Here is a 12,414-nt window from a genome sequence, read left to right on the forward strand (position 1 = left end):
GGAAGACATGTTGTGGACTCAGCATTTTGAATTTCCTGAATGAGAGTGGTTTTTTGTCATTTTCATGGTAATTGTAATAATTTATATCATTCCCCATGTTTAGTGAACTGCAACATGATGTATTGCTTTGGCTGGCACACAAGACTAGTTCTTTGCATAAAGCAGGACATATTTTTGAAAACTATTTTTAATATTTGGGATAATATGAAAAATAAATTGTTTCTCAGCCCATCTAAATTTGCTTCATTTATTGGACAAACTTGGTACTTACCAGCAAAAGACCAGTGACGATGTCAGCAATGGCATCTGCATGAAGTAGACACCCTTAATGACCTAGTTAGCAACAGAAAATTTATAAATGAAACAGCATTAGAAACTGAGTTATCATTTCAAACTTAATTGGCTAGATTATTATCAATTTAAACACCTCCATGAGTCTATTAAACTGACAGAAATAGTAAAGCAGCCATTAATCCTTTTTGAAAGAATATTGCAGTCAGCAACAGGCGTTTCAAAAGGAGTACTTAAAAATATATCAAGCTATTTTATTTATTTCAGAAAACAAAATGTTACCATATCAACACAAATGGCAAAAATTATGCAGGATTCATCTTTCATCTAAAACATGGAATATGATTTGGAATAATTATGCTATTACCACTTCTATATTAGAATTTAGCAAACCATAAAAATTCTAATGTTTTGGTACACCACACCCCAGCAAATTTCCTATATAACAAAATCTTATTCACCAAAATGTTGGAGAAAATGTGGAGGAATCGGTACATACATATATACACTGCTGGATGGATTGTCCAGTAATAAAACAGTTCCGGAAAATAATCCTTAAAAAAATAAATGAAATTACTGGCTTTTTATTAGAACCAATACCAGAAATATTATTTTTGAACATACAGCCAGAAACTATAGTATCCAAATTAACTCCTGAGACAATAATTATGTTATTATACACAGCAAAGTCAGTAATAACTCTCCTCTGGAAAAGTGAATGACAACCAACTTTAAACCTATGGTATAAAAAACTATGAAATCTCTATGTAATGAGTAAAATTACATCTAATATAAAATCCAGATTGAATTCTTTGCAGGTTACTTCTTTTGAACCAGTTTGGTTTCATATTTTAGAGTACTTAATCTCTCATGGTGAGATTCCTGATATAATTAATAAATATCTTTATTAATCACTATTTTACTTTATTTTGTGTATGTTTAACAAAATATTTTAATTTTCACTTGCAGTAATATGATGATCTAACTTCAGTTTATTATTGTATTTGTTTATTATATTGCCTACCTAATTTGTATTGTAAATAGTTCTTTTTGTGTAGTTAAAATAAAAATTGTTTTTAAAGACAAAAAAAATAGACTAGTTCTCTGCCCATGGTACAGAGATACTGGCAGCTCTGTTGGGGCTCAACTTGCTCCCAGTGTGTCTAGCCACATACAACCCTAATCTCCCCCCTCCCTTTTTTCCGCTGACTAGCCATTCTTCACAGATATTGTGGCCTTTTTCTAGGGCTTGGGCCAAAAAAGTTGCCTGCCTTGGCATAGAGGGAACAGCAAGGTACATTAGAAATGTTTTCAATAATACTTCTTACATATGGATTATATAGAGAAATGAAAGAACTGTTATCCCTTCTCATAAATGCATTATGGCAGCCTTGCATAATGAATAAACAATGCAGTGCCAAAATCTAATACTATTGTAGAAAGTGATTCAATTAACAATGTTTGTGCCAAAAGTAACAATAGGAAGATAAGATTTCAGCAGAGCTAATTTTAATTTTGTCTTCCTTTTCAAAGTTCATTCCCCATGGGCAGGGCCAATAAGAGCAATAGCAATTACTGTTCCCTTGGTGGTCATCTCTGCTTTTGCAACCCTTTTTACAGTGATGTGTCGTAAAAAGCAGCAAGGTATGTATTTTTCCATGAAACCGATCTTAACGGGAAGGTATGTATAGCAGAGCTGACATCAAGAATGAATAGATATGTCCAAAACTAGGGTTTCATTCTCCCATCTTGCTGCTGGAATTTCAAACCTAGTGTTAACCATGTGTTGAGGTTAACTTGTTTCTGTTTGACCTTCTGATTGGAAGGTTATGATGCTGCTAATGTGACAGTCCTTGGTGAGGAGCCATGAAATCATAATGCCTTATCACCTAGTTGAGAGGTGCTGCAGCTGCTTAGGTCAGTCATGGCATACTGAATGGCAGCCGGACTCTGGACTCAGATCTGACCCTGTGAATAATAATTTATTTAGGTTAAGGTCTCCTGTGCTTTCATATCAGGAAGCAGTGTTATAGCATACTTCCTGAAATAATCATCTTGTATTCCTTGAGTTACTCTTATTGGATTCTAGTTGAGAAATTGAGAGTAAATGTGCAGGTAATATATAGGGAGGTGGCTCTATATTTGGGCTGTAAAAATCAAAGTGTACAGAATCACAACCAACTTGTGGCAATTTCATAATGTTCCAGTTTGTGGGGTTTTCAAGGTAAAAGATGAGCAGAGGTGGTTTGCCATTGCCTTCATCTGCATAGCAGCCCTGGGCTTCTTTAGTAGCCTCCTATCCATATATGGACCTTGCTTAATTTCCAAGGCCTGATGAGATTGGGCTAGTTTGTGCTGTTAGGCCTGCTGTTAGGCTTATGCTAGATATAAATTTGTTAATTGACGCATGCAGCTGTATATGCATGTTTGTTAGATAAATGATCTGTGTGAGATTGTCTTGAACTGGCTAGGCAATACTTGAGAAAAGCAGAAGTGGTTTCAAAAAATGAAGTAACGGAGGAAGATAGAGTTTTACAGAATTTCTGAGTAAAAGGATATCTATTGGGGGGGGGGAATAAAGACAAATTGACTAAATTAAGAAGTTAAAGAAGTAATTGCAGCACTTGTATCTATGTAGATAGTAAAATACTTCTCTCTTTCAATTTAGAAAATATCTATTCCCATTTAGATGAGGAAAGTTCAGAATCGTCAACCTACTCTGCAGGCCTCCATGTGGAAAGGCAAGGGCCCCGTCCCAAAGTGTTTATTTGCTATTCCAGTAAAGATTGTCAGAAGCACATTAATGTCATCCAGTGCTTTGCTTATTTTCTTCAGGACTTCTGTGGTTGTGAGGTAAAAGTCTTTGTAGTTACTGAAGCTACTGTATGTATAAACATTTCTACCTGTGGCAGAGAACTATTGTGGCAATTGTGAACTATTGTGGCAACATTAAATGCTGTTGAATCCTTCCAATTCTAATATGATTTTTTAAATTACCTTTTTTCCAGATCACTTTCTTTAAAAATGCAAAATTATGTGAAAATAGTTGTTATAAAAATCCTTGACTTGGTAAAGTCAAAATGAGAAAAAGTCTGCGGAACTGGTGGGTGGGGTTGGTTAGGGTTTCTTCCAGGTTTTTTGCAAGGATTACATAGGAATTTATTTAATTTGTTTTATCATTGGCAGGTTCATGTACTGACTCTGACCTCTAGTGGCCAAATAATTTGTGCTGTATTTTGGCTTTTTTTCAGAGCGCAGTTCATTGCAGTTTTTAAAAGGGTGCAAATTAGTGCTATATATCATCTCTTTGCATAGGAAACTTCTACAGAACAGTACCTTCAATACTGAGGATAGCTATGAATCTAACAGTGCTGAAGTGACACTGGTTGCATGTGAGCACTTGTTCCACGATACTTCCGTGATAGTTGCAGAATGTTGCCTTTTATCAGCTGCAGCTTTATCACCTGTTATTATATCCAAATTTCAATAAAAATTATCTTGACACTGTAACCAGTATGCCAGTTATATCTGCCTTCATTACTGCAACCTATTTTATGTGGAGCTACTTCTGAAGACAAAGGGTAATGACTACTGGAGGATTACACAATTTTAAAATTGACAATGAAGAAACTGAAATTGTTAAAGGTTTTCTGTTCCTTCACTCCATCATCAACCAAAAGGGAGACTGCATCCATGTGTTGCAGGAGAGTTTTATGGATACTATGGAACGCCAACAAGACAAATAAGAAGGTTCTAGACCAAATCAAGCCTGAATTCTCCCTCGAAGCTAAAATGACCAAACTGAGGCTGTCATATTTTGGCCACATTATTAGTTGACAATAGTCACTAGAAAAGACAATAATGTGAGGCAAGGATTTTTTTTTTTAGCAGGTACACTCAGGAACACAGTTTCAGCTGGCTTGGGTCAGGGGGTCTGGCCTAATATGCAAATTAGTTCCTGCTGGGGTTTTTCTACCAAAAAAGCCCTGTTGCTAGGAAAAATGGAAGGCAGCAGGGAAAGAGGAAGGTCAATATTTACTCAGACTGACAGCAGCTCTTCAGGGTCTAAGGCAGAGGTCTTTCATATAACCTGCCAGATCTTTTTGCTGGAGATGGGACCTTCTGCCATGCAGATGCTCTACTACTGAACCTAGAGCCCCTCTCCACAGTGCCTGTGGATTTAAGTTATCAGCAGTTGCTGTGTGATTATTGGGAAAGTATCAGGTTGGGAAAACCCCTACCCAGCTTGCGGTCATGTATATATATTGTAGTTTATTCCATTAACTTCATTCGTACCCCATCTTTTCTCCCAATCAGGATCCCAAACTGCTTACATTATTCTCTATTTTATCCTCACAACAACCCTGTGAGGTAGGTTAGGCTGTGAGTGTGCAACTGGCTGAAGGTTACCCACCAAGCTTCCATAGCAGAGCAGGGATTCAGGCCTGGATCTCCCAGTAACACTCTTAACTGTGTGTACAGTGAATTCTGGAGGGACATATACTGAACATATGAAGCTGCCTTGTACTGAATCAGACCCTCTTTGGTCCATCAAAGTCAGTCTTGTCTTCTCAGACTGGCAGCGGCTCTCCAGGGTCTCCAGCTGAGGTTTTTCACACCTATTTGCCTGGACCCTTTTTTGGAGATGCTGGAGATTGAACCTGGGACCTTCTGCTTCCCAAGCAGATGCTCTGCCACTGAGCCACCGTCCCTCCCTAGGTTGGATGCAACCACTTGGATGCCTCACTCTGTCTTCATTTAGCATCAGGGACTTCTAGCTACCAGCCTAAAATGGTGTTGGCAGAAAACATGATATACAGTCTGTTTCCATCCTTTTTTGTCCCATAATTACTAAGCGGAGTAGGGAGTAATACAGGGAATAATGTGTATTACCTTCTTACCTGTACTGGCAGTGTCTAATCATAGTGGAGGGAGAAAGGGGCAGAGATGGTGCAGACACCTGTGTATGGCAGAGTTTTTACTTTGAATTGCAGATGGTAATGAGAGATTTATCTGCAGCAGAATAGGTTACTAATTGTATTATCTTGACAGAATGCAGTGAAAAGTGAGTAGCTACTGTACCAGATTTTTTATTGGTTTGCTAAGGACCAAGTCTACTAGTCTGTATTACTTTCTCTACATACTAGTCTCATATAGCTTTATGCTACTTTCTTTCCTACTGCAGATCTTGTGAGGGAGTTAGTAGTTTTGATAAACACTGGGCCACTTCAAACAGCACAGCTATTTGCTCTTGGGAGATCAGATTAGTATGAATGAATGCTTTCACAAAGGGGTTGAACATACAGCTGTTATAAGTAGGACTGTGCAGGTTTTTTTCTTGGTATTTTTTTGGTTTGGGCCTATTGGACCAGAATTTTTCTTTGGATTTCCAAAGAAACCTGGATCCCAATATTTGGATCCAAACCTGGATCCAAAGGAAGTACTTCTTCACCCAAAGGGTGATTAACATGTGGAATTCACTGCCACAGGAGGTGGTGGCGGCCACAAGTATAGCCACCTTCAAGAGGGGTTTAGATAAAAATATGGAGCACAGGTCCATCAGTGGCTATTAGCCACAGTGTATGTGTGTATATAAAAATTTTTGCCACTGTGTGACACAGAGTGTTGGACTTGATGGGCCGTTGGCCTGATCCAACATGGCTTCTCTTATGTTCTTATTGGTAACACCCCATAATTACTAAGAGGAGTAGGGAGTAATACAGGGATTTATCTATTTATTTATTTTTGAAATCCTGAATTTTGAGGGGTACAGTAAATTTGATGTGAAATATATTGAGACGAAAAAAGCAGCGGCAAAGCCACAAAAACCAGCTGAGAGGTAGCTCAGCTGGTGCTCTTTTGGGCAGTCCCCTTAAACTGGTCTGCCCAAAAGAGGTCACAAAAGAGCCAATCTTGTGGGGAGAACTCTTCCCACAGACTGAGCTGGGGCTCTGCTGGGCAGCTCGTTTAAACCAGACAGCCCAACATAGACCATCTTCAAATACTTGAAGGACTGTCATATAGAAGATGGTGCAGAATTGTTTTCTGTAGCCCCAGAAAGTCAGACCAGAACCAACAGGTTGAAATTAAGAGTTTCTGGCTCAACATTAGGAAGAACTTCTGACAATTAGAGTGGTTCCTCAGTGGAACAGGCTTCCTCAGGAGGTGGTGGGATCTCCTTCTTTGGAGGTTTTTAAGCAGAGGCCATCTGATAGCAGTGCTGATTCTGTGAATTAGGCAGATCATGAGGAGGACAGGAAAGGTTTTATCAGTGCTTAGTTCTTGTGGCCCTTTCTTACATGCCCAGGGAAATCCTGCTTGCCACTTAGGGGGGTCAGTCAGCATTTTTTCTCCAGGCCACTTTGGCCAAAGATCCTGGGGTTTTTTTTTTTTGCCATCTTCAGGGCATGGAGCAGGGGTCACTGGGGATGTATGTGTGTGTGGGGGGGAGGTATTTGTGAGTTTCCTGCATTGTTCAGGGGGTTGGACTAGATGACCTGGTATCCTATGGGGAGAACTCTCCCTGTTGGCTGGGTTGGGCTTCTGCTGGACAGCCTGGTTTAAACTGGGCTGCTCAGCACATCCCACAAAGCAGCTGATTCTGCAGGGAAAACTCTCCCCACAGGTTCTGCTGGAGCTCTCTTTGGCAGTTTGGTCAAACAGGCCCAAAGAGCCCCAGCAGAGCTGGAGGGGAGAGTGCCCCCTGGCTGCTTGTGGGTTTTCTTCTGCAGTCCCTCTAAAAACTCCCTGTTTAAGGAGAGTGCAGAAGAAAGTCCATATCTGAGCAGTGGGAGCAGTCTGCTGCAGTCCCTCAGCTGTTGTTGTTTGCTGGTAATTCCCGAATATATTTAGGATTTTTTCAGGGATTTTTTTCTGATTCTCCCAAAAAATCCCAGATACATTTGCGATACTGAAATATACCTGAAAAATACCAATAAGTTATTTTTCAAGTGTTTTTTTGGGCTCAGGGTAGACCCAAATGCACACCCCCAGTTACAGATTCTGCAACAGTGGTGGCACTTACTTTACAGATACTGTTATATTGGTAGTCATGGTAGCTGCCTGACCATCACCAATGCATAAGCACCATGCAAACACAGACAAGTTATGACCGATATTAGCTCCACAGATAAATGAGATCGTCATGGTAGGAAAGGGATTCTTGTAATATGTGAACTGGCTCTAATTCTTCTGGGCACATATATCTTGGTAGTAAGTCATCACATAAGTGTGTTTTCATCCTATATCCATGCTGGTGTATAAACACATATGTTACTAGAGTCATCATCTCATGTCTAATATCATAACCTTCTTTTTGCAGGTTTCTTTGGATTTATGGGAGGACCTGAGGCTTTGTAAAGAAGGGCAGAAAGAATGGCTTCATCAGAAAATCAATGAGTCCCAGTACATCATTGTTGTGTGTTCTAAAGGAATGAAGTATTTTGTGGAAAAAAAGAACTGGAGGCACAAAGGGTCCAGGGAAAGGGATTCTGGAAAAGGAGAACTCTTTCTGATTGCCATATCTACAATAGCAGAGAAACTGCGTCAGGCAAAACAGAATTCACATGACCTCTGCAAGTTCATAGCAGTTTACTTTGATTACTCCTGTGAGGGTGACATTCCTGGTATTCTGGATCTAAGTACAAAATACAAGCTCATGGATAACCTACCTCAACTTTATTCTCATTTACAGTCCAGAGATCTTGGCCTTCATGATTCAGAACTGTATCCTGTGCATATTAGCAAAAGAAATTATTTCAGGAGCAAATCTGGGCGGTCTCTTTATGTAGCCATTTGCAACATGCATCAGTACATTGATCAGGAACCTGACTGGTTCGAGAAACAATTTGTTCCTTTTCTTCCAGTTCCTTTACATTACCAAGAGGCTGTGATGGAAAAATTTGACTCTGGGTTGGTGCTAAATGACTTAATCAGCAAACAAGTGACTGATGGGGATTTCTGCCTGAAAGCAGATGCAAATATTATCCTGTCTTTAAATTCAGACTCTCAATGTATGATGCAGCATTTGAATCTTGGAGAGGACAGAGAATCTGAGGATATTCAAAATAGCAGCTCCATTCTCCAGCCCTTGTTGCATGTTGTAAAAGCTGCCAATCTTCCAGATATGCCTCGGGACTCTGGAATTTATGATTCTTCTGTTCCTTCTTCTGAGTTGTCATTGCCTTTAATGGAAGGCCTCTTAGCAGACCATACTGAAACTTCTTCAGTTACAGAGAGTGTCTCCTCTTCGTCGGGATTGGGTAAGATGGAAGTACAGAGTCAGAAACCAACTTCAAAACACACTTTATAGTGTCAGGGCTTAAATGATACGAGATGTAACCAGACTGGTGTGGCTAATGATTTTCAGTGTCCAGATCCAATACTACTTTGGTAATATTTCAGTGACGTCAAATCACCAGGATCATGAATACTACCTAAATATGTGCCAACCTCCATCCACCCAGGCTACTGATAATGTATTTCATTCTTGTGAACTGACTAGATTCTCTTACTGCAGCATTTCCATCCTTGGGGCCATGAAAGCTGTATTACTTGTAATATATATTAGGTGCTAAAGAGCCCATGGTGCAGAGTGGTAAGCTGCACTACTGCAGTCCAAGCTCTGCTCGCATCCTGAGTTCAATCCCATTGGAAGCTGGGTTCAAGTAGCTGGCTCAAGGTTGACTCAGCCTTCCACTCTTCCAAGGTTGGTAAAATGAGTACCCAGCTTGCTGGGAGTAAAGTGTAGATGACTGGGGAAGGCAATGGCAAACCACCTTGTAAAAAGTCTGCTAAGACAACATCATGATGTGATATCACCCAATGGGTCAGTAACGAGTCAGTGCTTGCACCTTTACCTTTAAATAGTGAAATCTCAACTATAAGACAGGGCTAGAAAGCAGTGCAAGGTATTGAAGTTCTGTACCATGACCTTGACTTCGTAGAACTCTCATTAGGTCTACTCAGGGCTTTTTTTCCTGGGGGAATGCTGTAGAATGGAGTTCCAGAACCTCTTTGTGGAAACAAAATTCTAAAAAAAAAATGTTTAAAAGTTCACAAGGGGCACATGTGTTTCTTCATTTCCTTCTTGAGAGTACCGGCACCTCTTTTTCCAGGAAAAAAGCTCTACTTATAGATTTCCATACTTCTCTATAACATGGAAGTTAGTAGATTTAAAAAATGGAAGTCTGGGAAGAATCTCTCAGTTATTCTATTTGTGTGGCAAACTCATAGAAAACATATTCCCTCTATTTTTAAGATTATATTCTAATGATAATAATACATAAGGATAGGATACTTATTACTGGGGTGTTTTGTATTGTGTAAATAATTAATATACTTTATTTTTATTTATTCTGAAGTTGATTTGAACAGACTAATCAGCAGGAAATTTCCAATGTTTTCCCTCCTAGGAGAAGAAGAACCTTCCATGCTTGCGCCAGCTAACACCATTGTACCTGATGTATGTAAAGCAGAACTTCATTGCCATATTCGCACTGATGAACTGCAGGCAATTGCACCTTTATAACACATTGCAAGATTTTTATGCATTGCCACTTTATCAGCTGCCTTGATGCATGCATTATTCTCTACATCATCACAGCCACATGACCAACTTGAAGGAATGGATGCTTTCTTGGAGGATTGCCTGTTATTTCTAAGGGGAGTTTATGGCCAGTAGATTTTTCTAAATAGGTTTTTTAAAAATAAAGAATTTTCTGGTTTGATATACTGTAACTATTGTAAATAACTGAACTTCTTCCTAAAACCAACTTGGATTACATGATGAATTTATATATACAGAAATATGCACACAACTTTCTAATAAGAAAAGTATATCTTGAAGACATATAAGGTGATTAGCCAGAAAAGTTTGGCTGCTTTGACATTCAGAGTGTCTTATAATGGTGCTGCTGGATTTGAAAAACCAGCAGAATTTGAGGAAAAGGTGGGTGGGATTGACAGTGAAAAAATGCCAAAGACCAGCCCTATTTTTTTAAAAAATAGGCTTTTATTAACAAAGAAATACCTCCATTTTTGTTAAACTTTGTTTTATGCTTATCTGACCGAGAGTTTCTGGTAAAAAAGCTTACCCGCTGTGTTTTCCCCCTTTTATGGTACGTGTCCTATGTTAACTTGTGGACATATTGATAGTAATCTTTGTTTTGCCAGTTCAGCATGAAAACTAATATTAATGTAGACAGAGTATGTATACTAGTTCTCCCATGACTTTCATTTTAGGATTAATTTGTTGCTTGTGGAAACTTGCATCTCTGTAACTGCTTCTAGCTGCCTGCTTTTGTAGAAGCTAAAGTACTACTTGAAGTCTAGTAGATATATGTCTGATGAAATGCCTGTAACATGATGCTAAAAAATAAGGCATGGCTCACATCTGTTTTGCATACATAAGATCCCAGGTTCAATCTTGAACATCTCCAGTTTAAAAACATCAGGTGATGCAAAAGACCTTTATGTGAGAACCTGCAGAGAAACTGCCAGTCAGAATAGCCAACAGTGACCTTGAAGCATGAAGCCAGGTTCAGTGTGTTTACTAAGTGGAACTTCTGCCTGTATGATCCCATTAGGCACTGACACAATGGGTTTGTCATATACATTTTATTATGCATATGTACATTACATTACTCTATATTCCCAGAGTTCGTATTTATTATTCAAAGAGTTAATCTCAAGCAAGAAAAATAATTTATGTGAAGGAACTAGGAATTCACAAATGGTAGTTTGTATATGTAATATATACAAATTGTTAAATTCTCTAAAATCCTCCATTGTTACAGACCTCAATACAAATAGCAACCAACTTGGCCAGTAAGATCAGCCTCCTGTCCAACCCAAACTATGAACAGTAAAGTAATAATGTAGTAGAAATTGGCAGTCCCAGATTGTGAAGTTTTCATGTATCATAAGTAACAAAAGTACTTCCGTAGCATCTAGAAGATGCCCAGCAGCATGGAATTATAGTAGCATCTCTTGAATGGATTAGATGTAATTCAAGGCTCTACACAGCTCTGTTTTGACATACAACCAAATACTGTAACCATTGTTTTGAAATCTGGCTTTCGGCTTCCTCTGCCATTTCAATGCAATGCTAGTTGCAGTCTTGTCACAGATTTAGCAAAATCCCCCACTGAAACCCTTTTGTCCATTGTATCAGTGCACAGTTGTTGAAGGTCAGTCTTAGTAGCAATATTAATTCAAAATGCTGGAAGATTATTTCAGCTAGCAGTAATGTGTGTGAGAGCAGATGCATACCATAAGCATGTTCTTTAATCATAAGAGGTATGGAGCCTTTTGCTCTTTATTGTTTGCCACAGTTCTTCAAGACCCACTCAGGATCAGCACAAAAGGCATTTGAAGTCTAATAAACACTCAGTTCTTAAACAAAGTACTCCTCTTGGGTCAGAATTATTTCATTGGGCTTGATTTATAATGACTGTCAAATTGGCAATATAATTTTGCTGTCCATATTTGGAACTTTGTTGGACAGCGCAGAAAAAATTCTTAAATTACTGAGAATTAATTCCAAGACTGCTTTTAATATAAAACTGCATTTTTGCTAGGATGTGATTTGCAAAATATTTGATGTTTACAGTAGTGCTTCATAAGACATTATGGACCCTTCTATAATATGAAGAGTTTCCAAATCAATTTGAGGTACAAACATTTTATACTGATGCTATCAAGCATATGCTGGATAAATGTATCTGGTTGGACTGTAGCTGCTGCGCTGACAACTCATAATTTCTCACTTCATCATAGCTTGAACACCTACTAAAGTTATATGATGGAAGTTACTTTGATGACAGTTTGAATCAAAGGGTCCACATGCTATCAGAAAAATCCAGTCTAGACACTGCATATGTATGGTTAGTAAATAGTATTATATTCAATGGCTTTATTTTGGTCTACCTTCCATTGTTATTACTATATATCTTTTCTTACTACACCTCCATTGTCATTGCCATTAATTTCCATTTTCTCATGCGATCATTATTTATCACAAACATATACTGCCCACCAATAGCCTTATGGATTATCAATATTTTGTGGCATGCTTGAAGGAATGGTATCACTTTCCTTTTCATAGTGTGTGTGTCTACACAG

General features: G+C 38.6%; 1 protein-coding gene across 2 annotated transcripts in view; it reads left to right on the forward strand.

Annotated features, from left to right (window-relative positions):
* IL17RD (interleukin 17 receptor D) overlaps positions 1-11,695 on the forward strand; it is a 98,435-nt gene extending 86,740 nt beyond the window's left edge. The window contains exons 10-13 of one of the 2 annotated variants that reach the window (XM_060239736.1): positions 1,825-1,935; positions 2,960-3,144; positions 7,613-8,552; positions 9,705-10,019. In XM_060239736.1, the coding sequence (XP_060095719.1) occupies positions 1,825-1,935; positions 2,960-3,144; positions 7,613-8,552; positions 9,705-9,820 (1,352 nt within the window). In that variant the 3' untranslated portion in view covers positions 9,821-10,019. Of the gene's footprint in view, positions 1-1,824; positions 1,936-2,959; positions 3,145-7,612; positions 8,553-9,704 lie in introns of both variants that reach the window. The other variant, XM_060239735.1, reaches the window with a different exon arrangement.
* The last annotated feature ends 719 nt before the right edge of the window (positions 11,696-12,414 follow it).

This window comes from Heteronotia binoei, chromosome 5 (assembly GCF_032191835.1).
Source record: "Heteronotia binoei isolate CCM8104 ecotype False Entrance Well chromosome 5, APGP_CSIRO_Hbin_v1, whole genome shotgun sequence".
NCBI classification, from domain to species: Eukaryota; Metazoa; Chordata; class Lepidosauria; order Squamata; family Gekkonidae; genus Heteronotia; species Heteronotia binoei.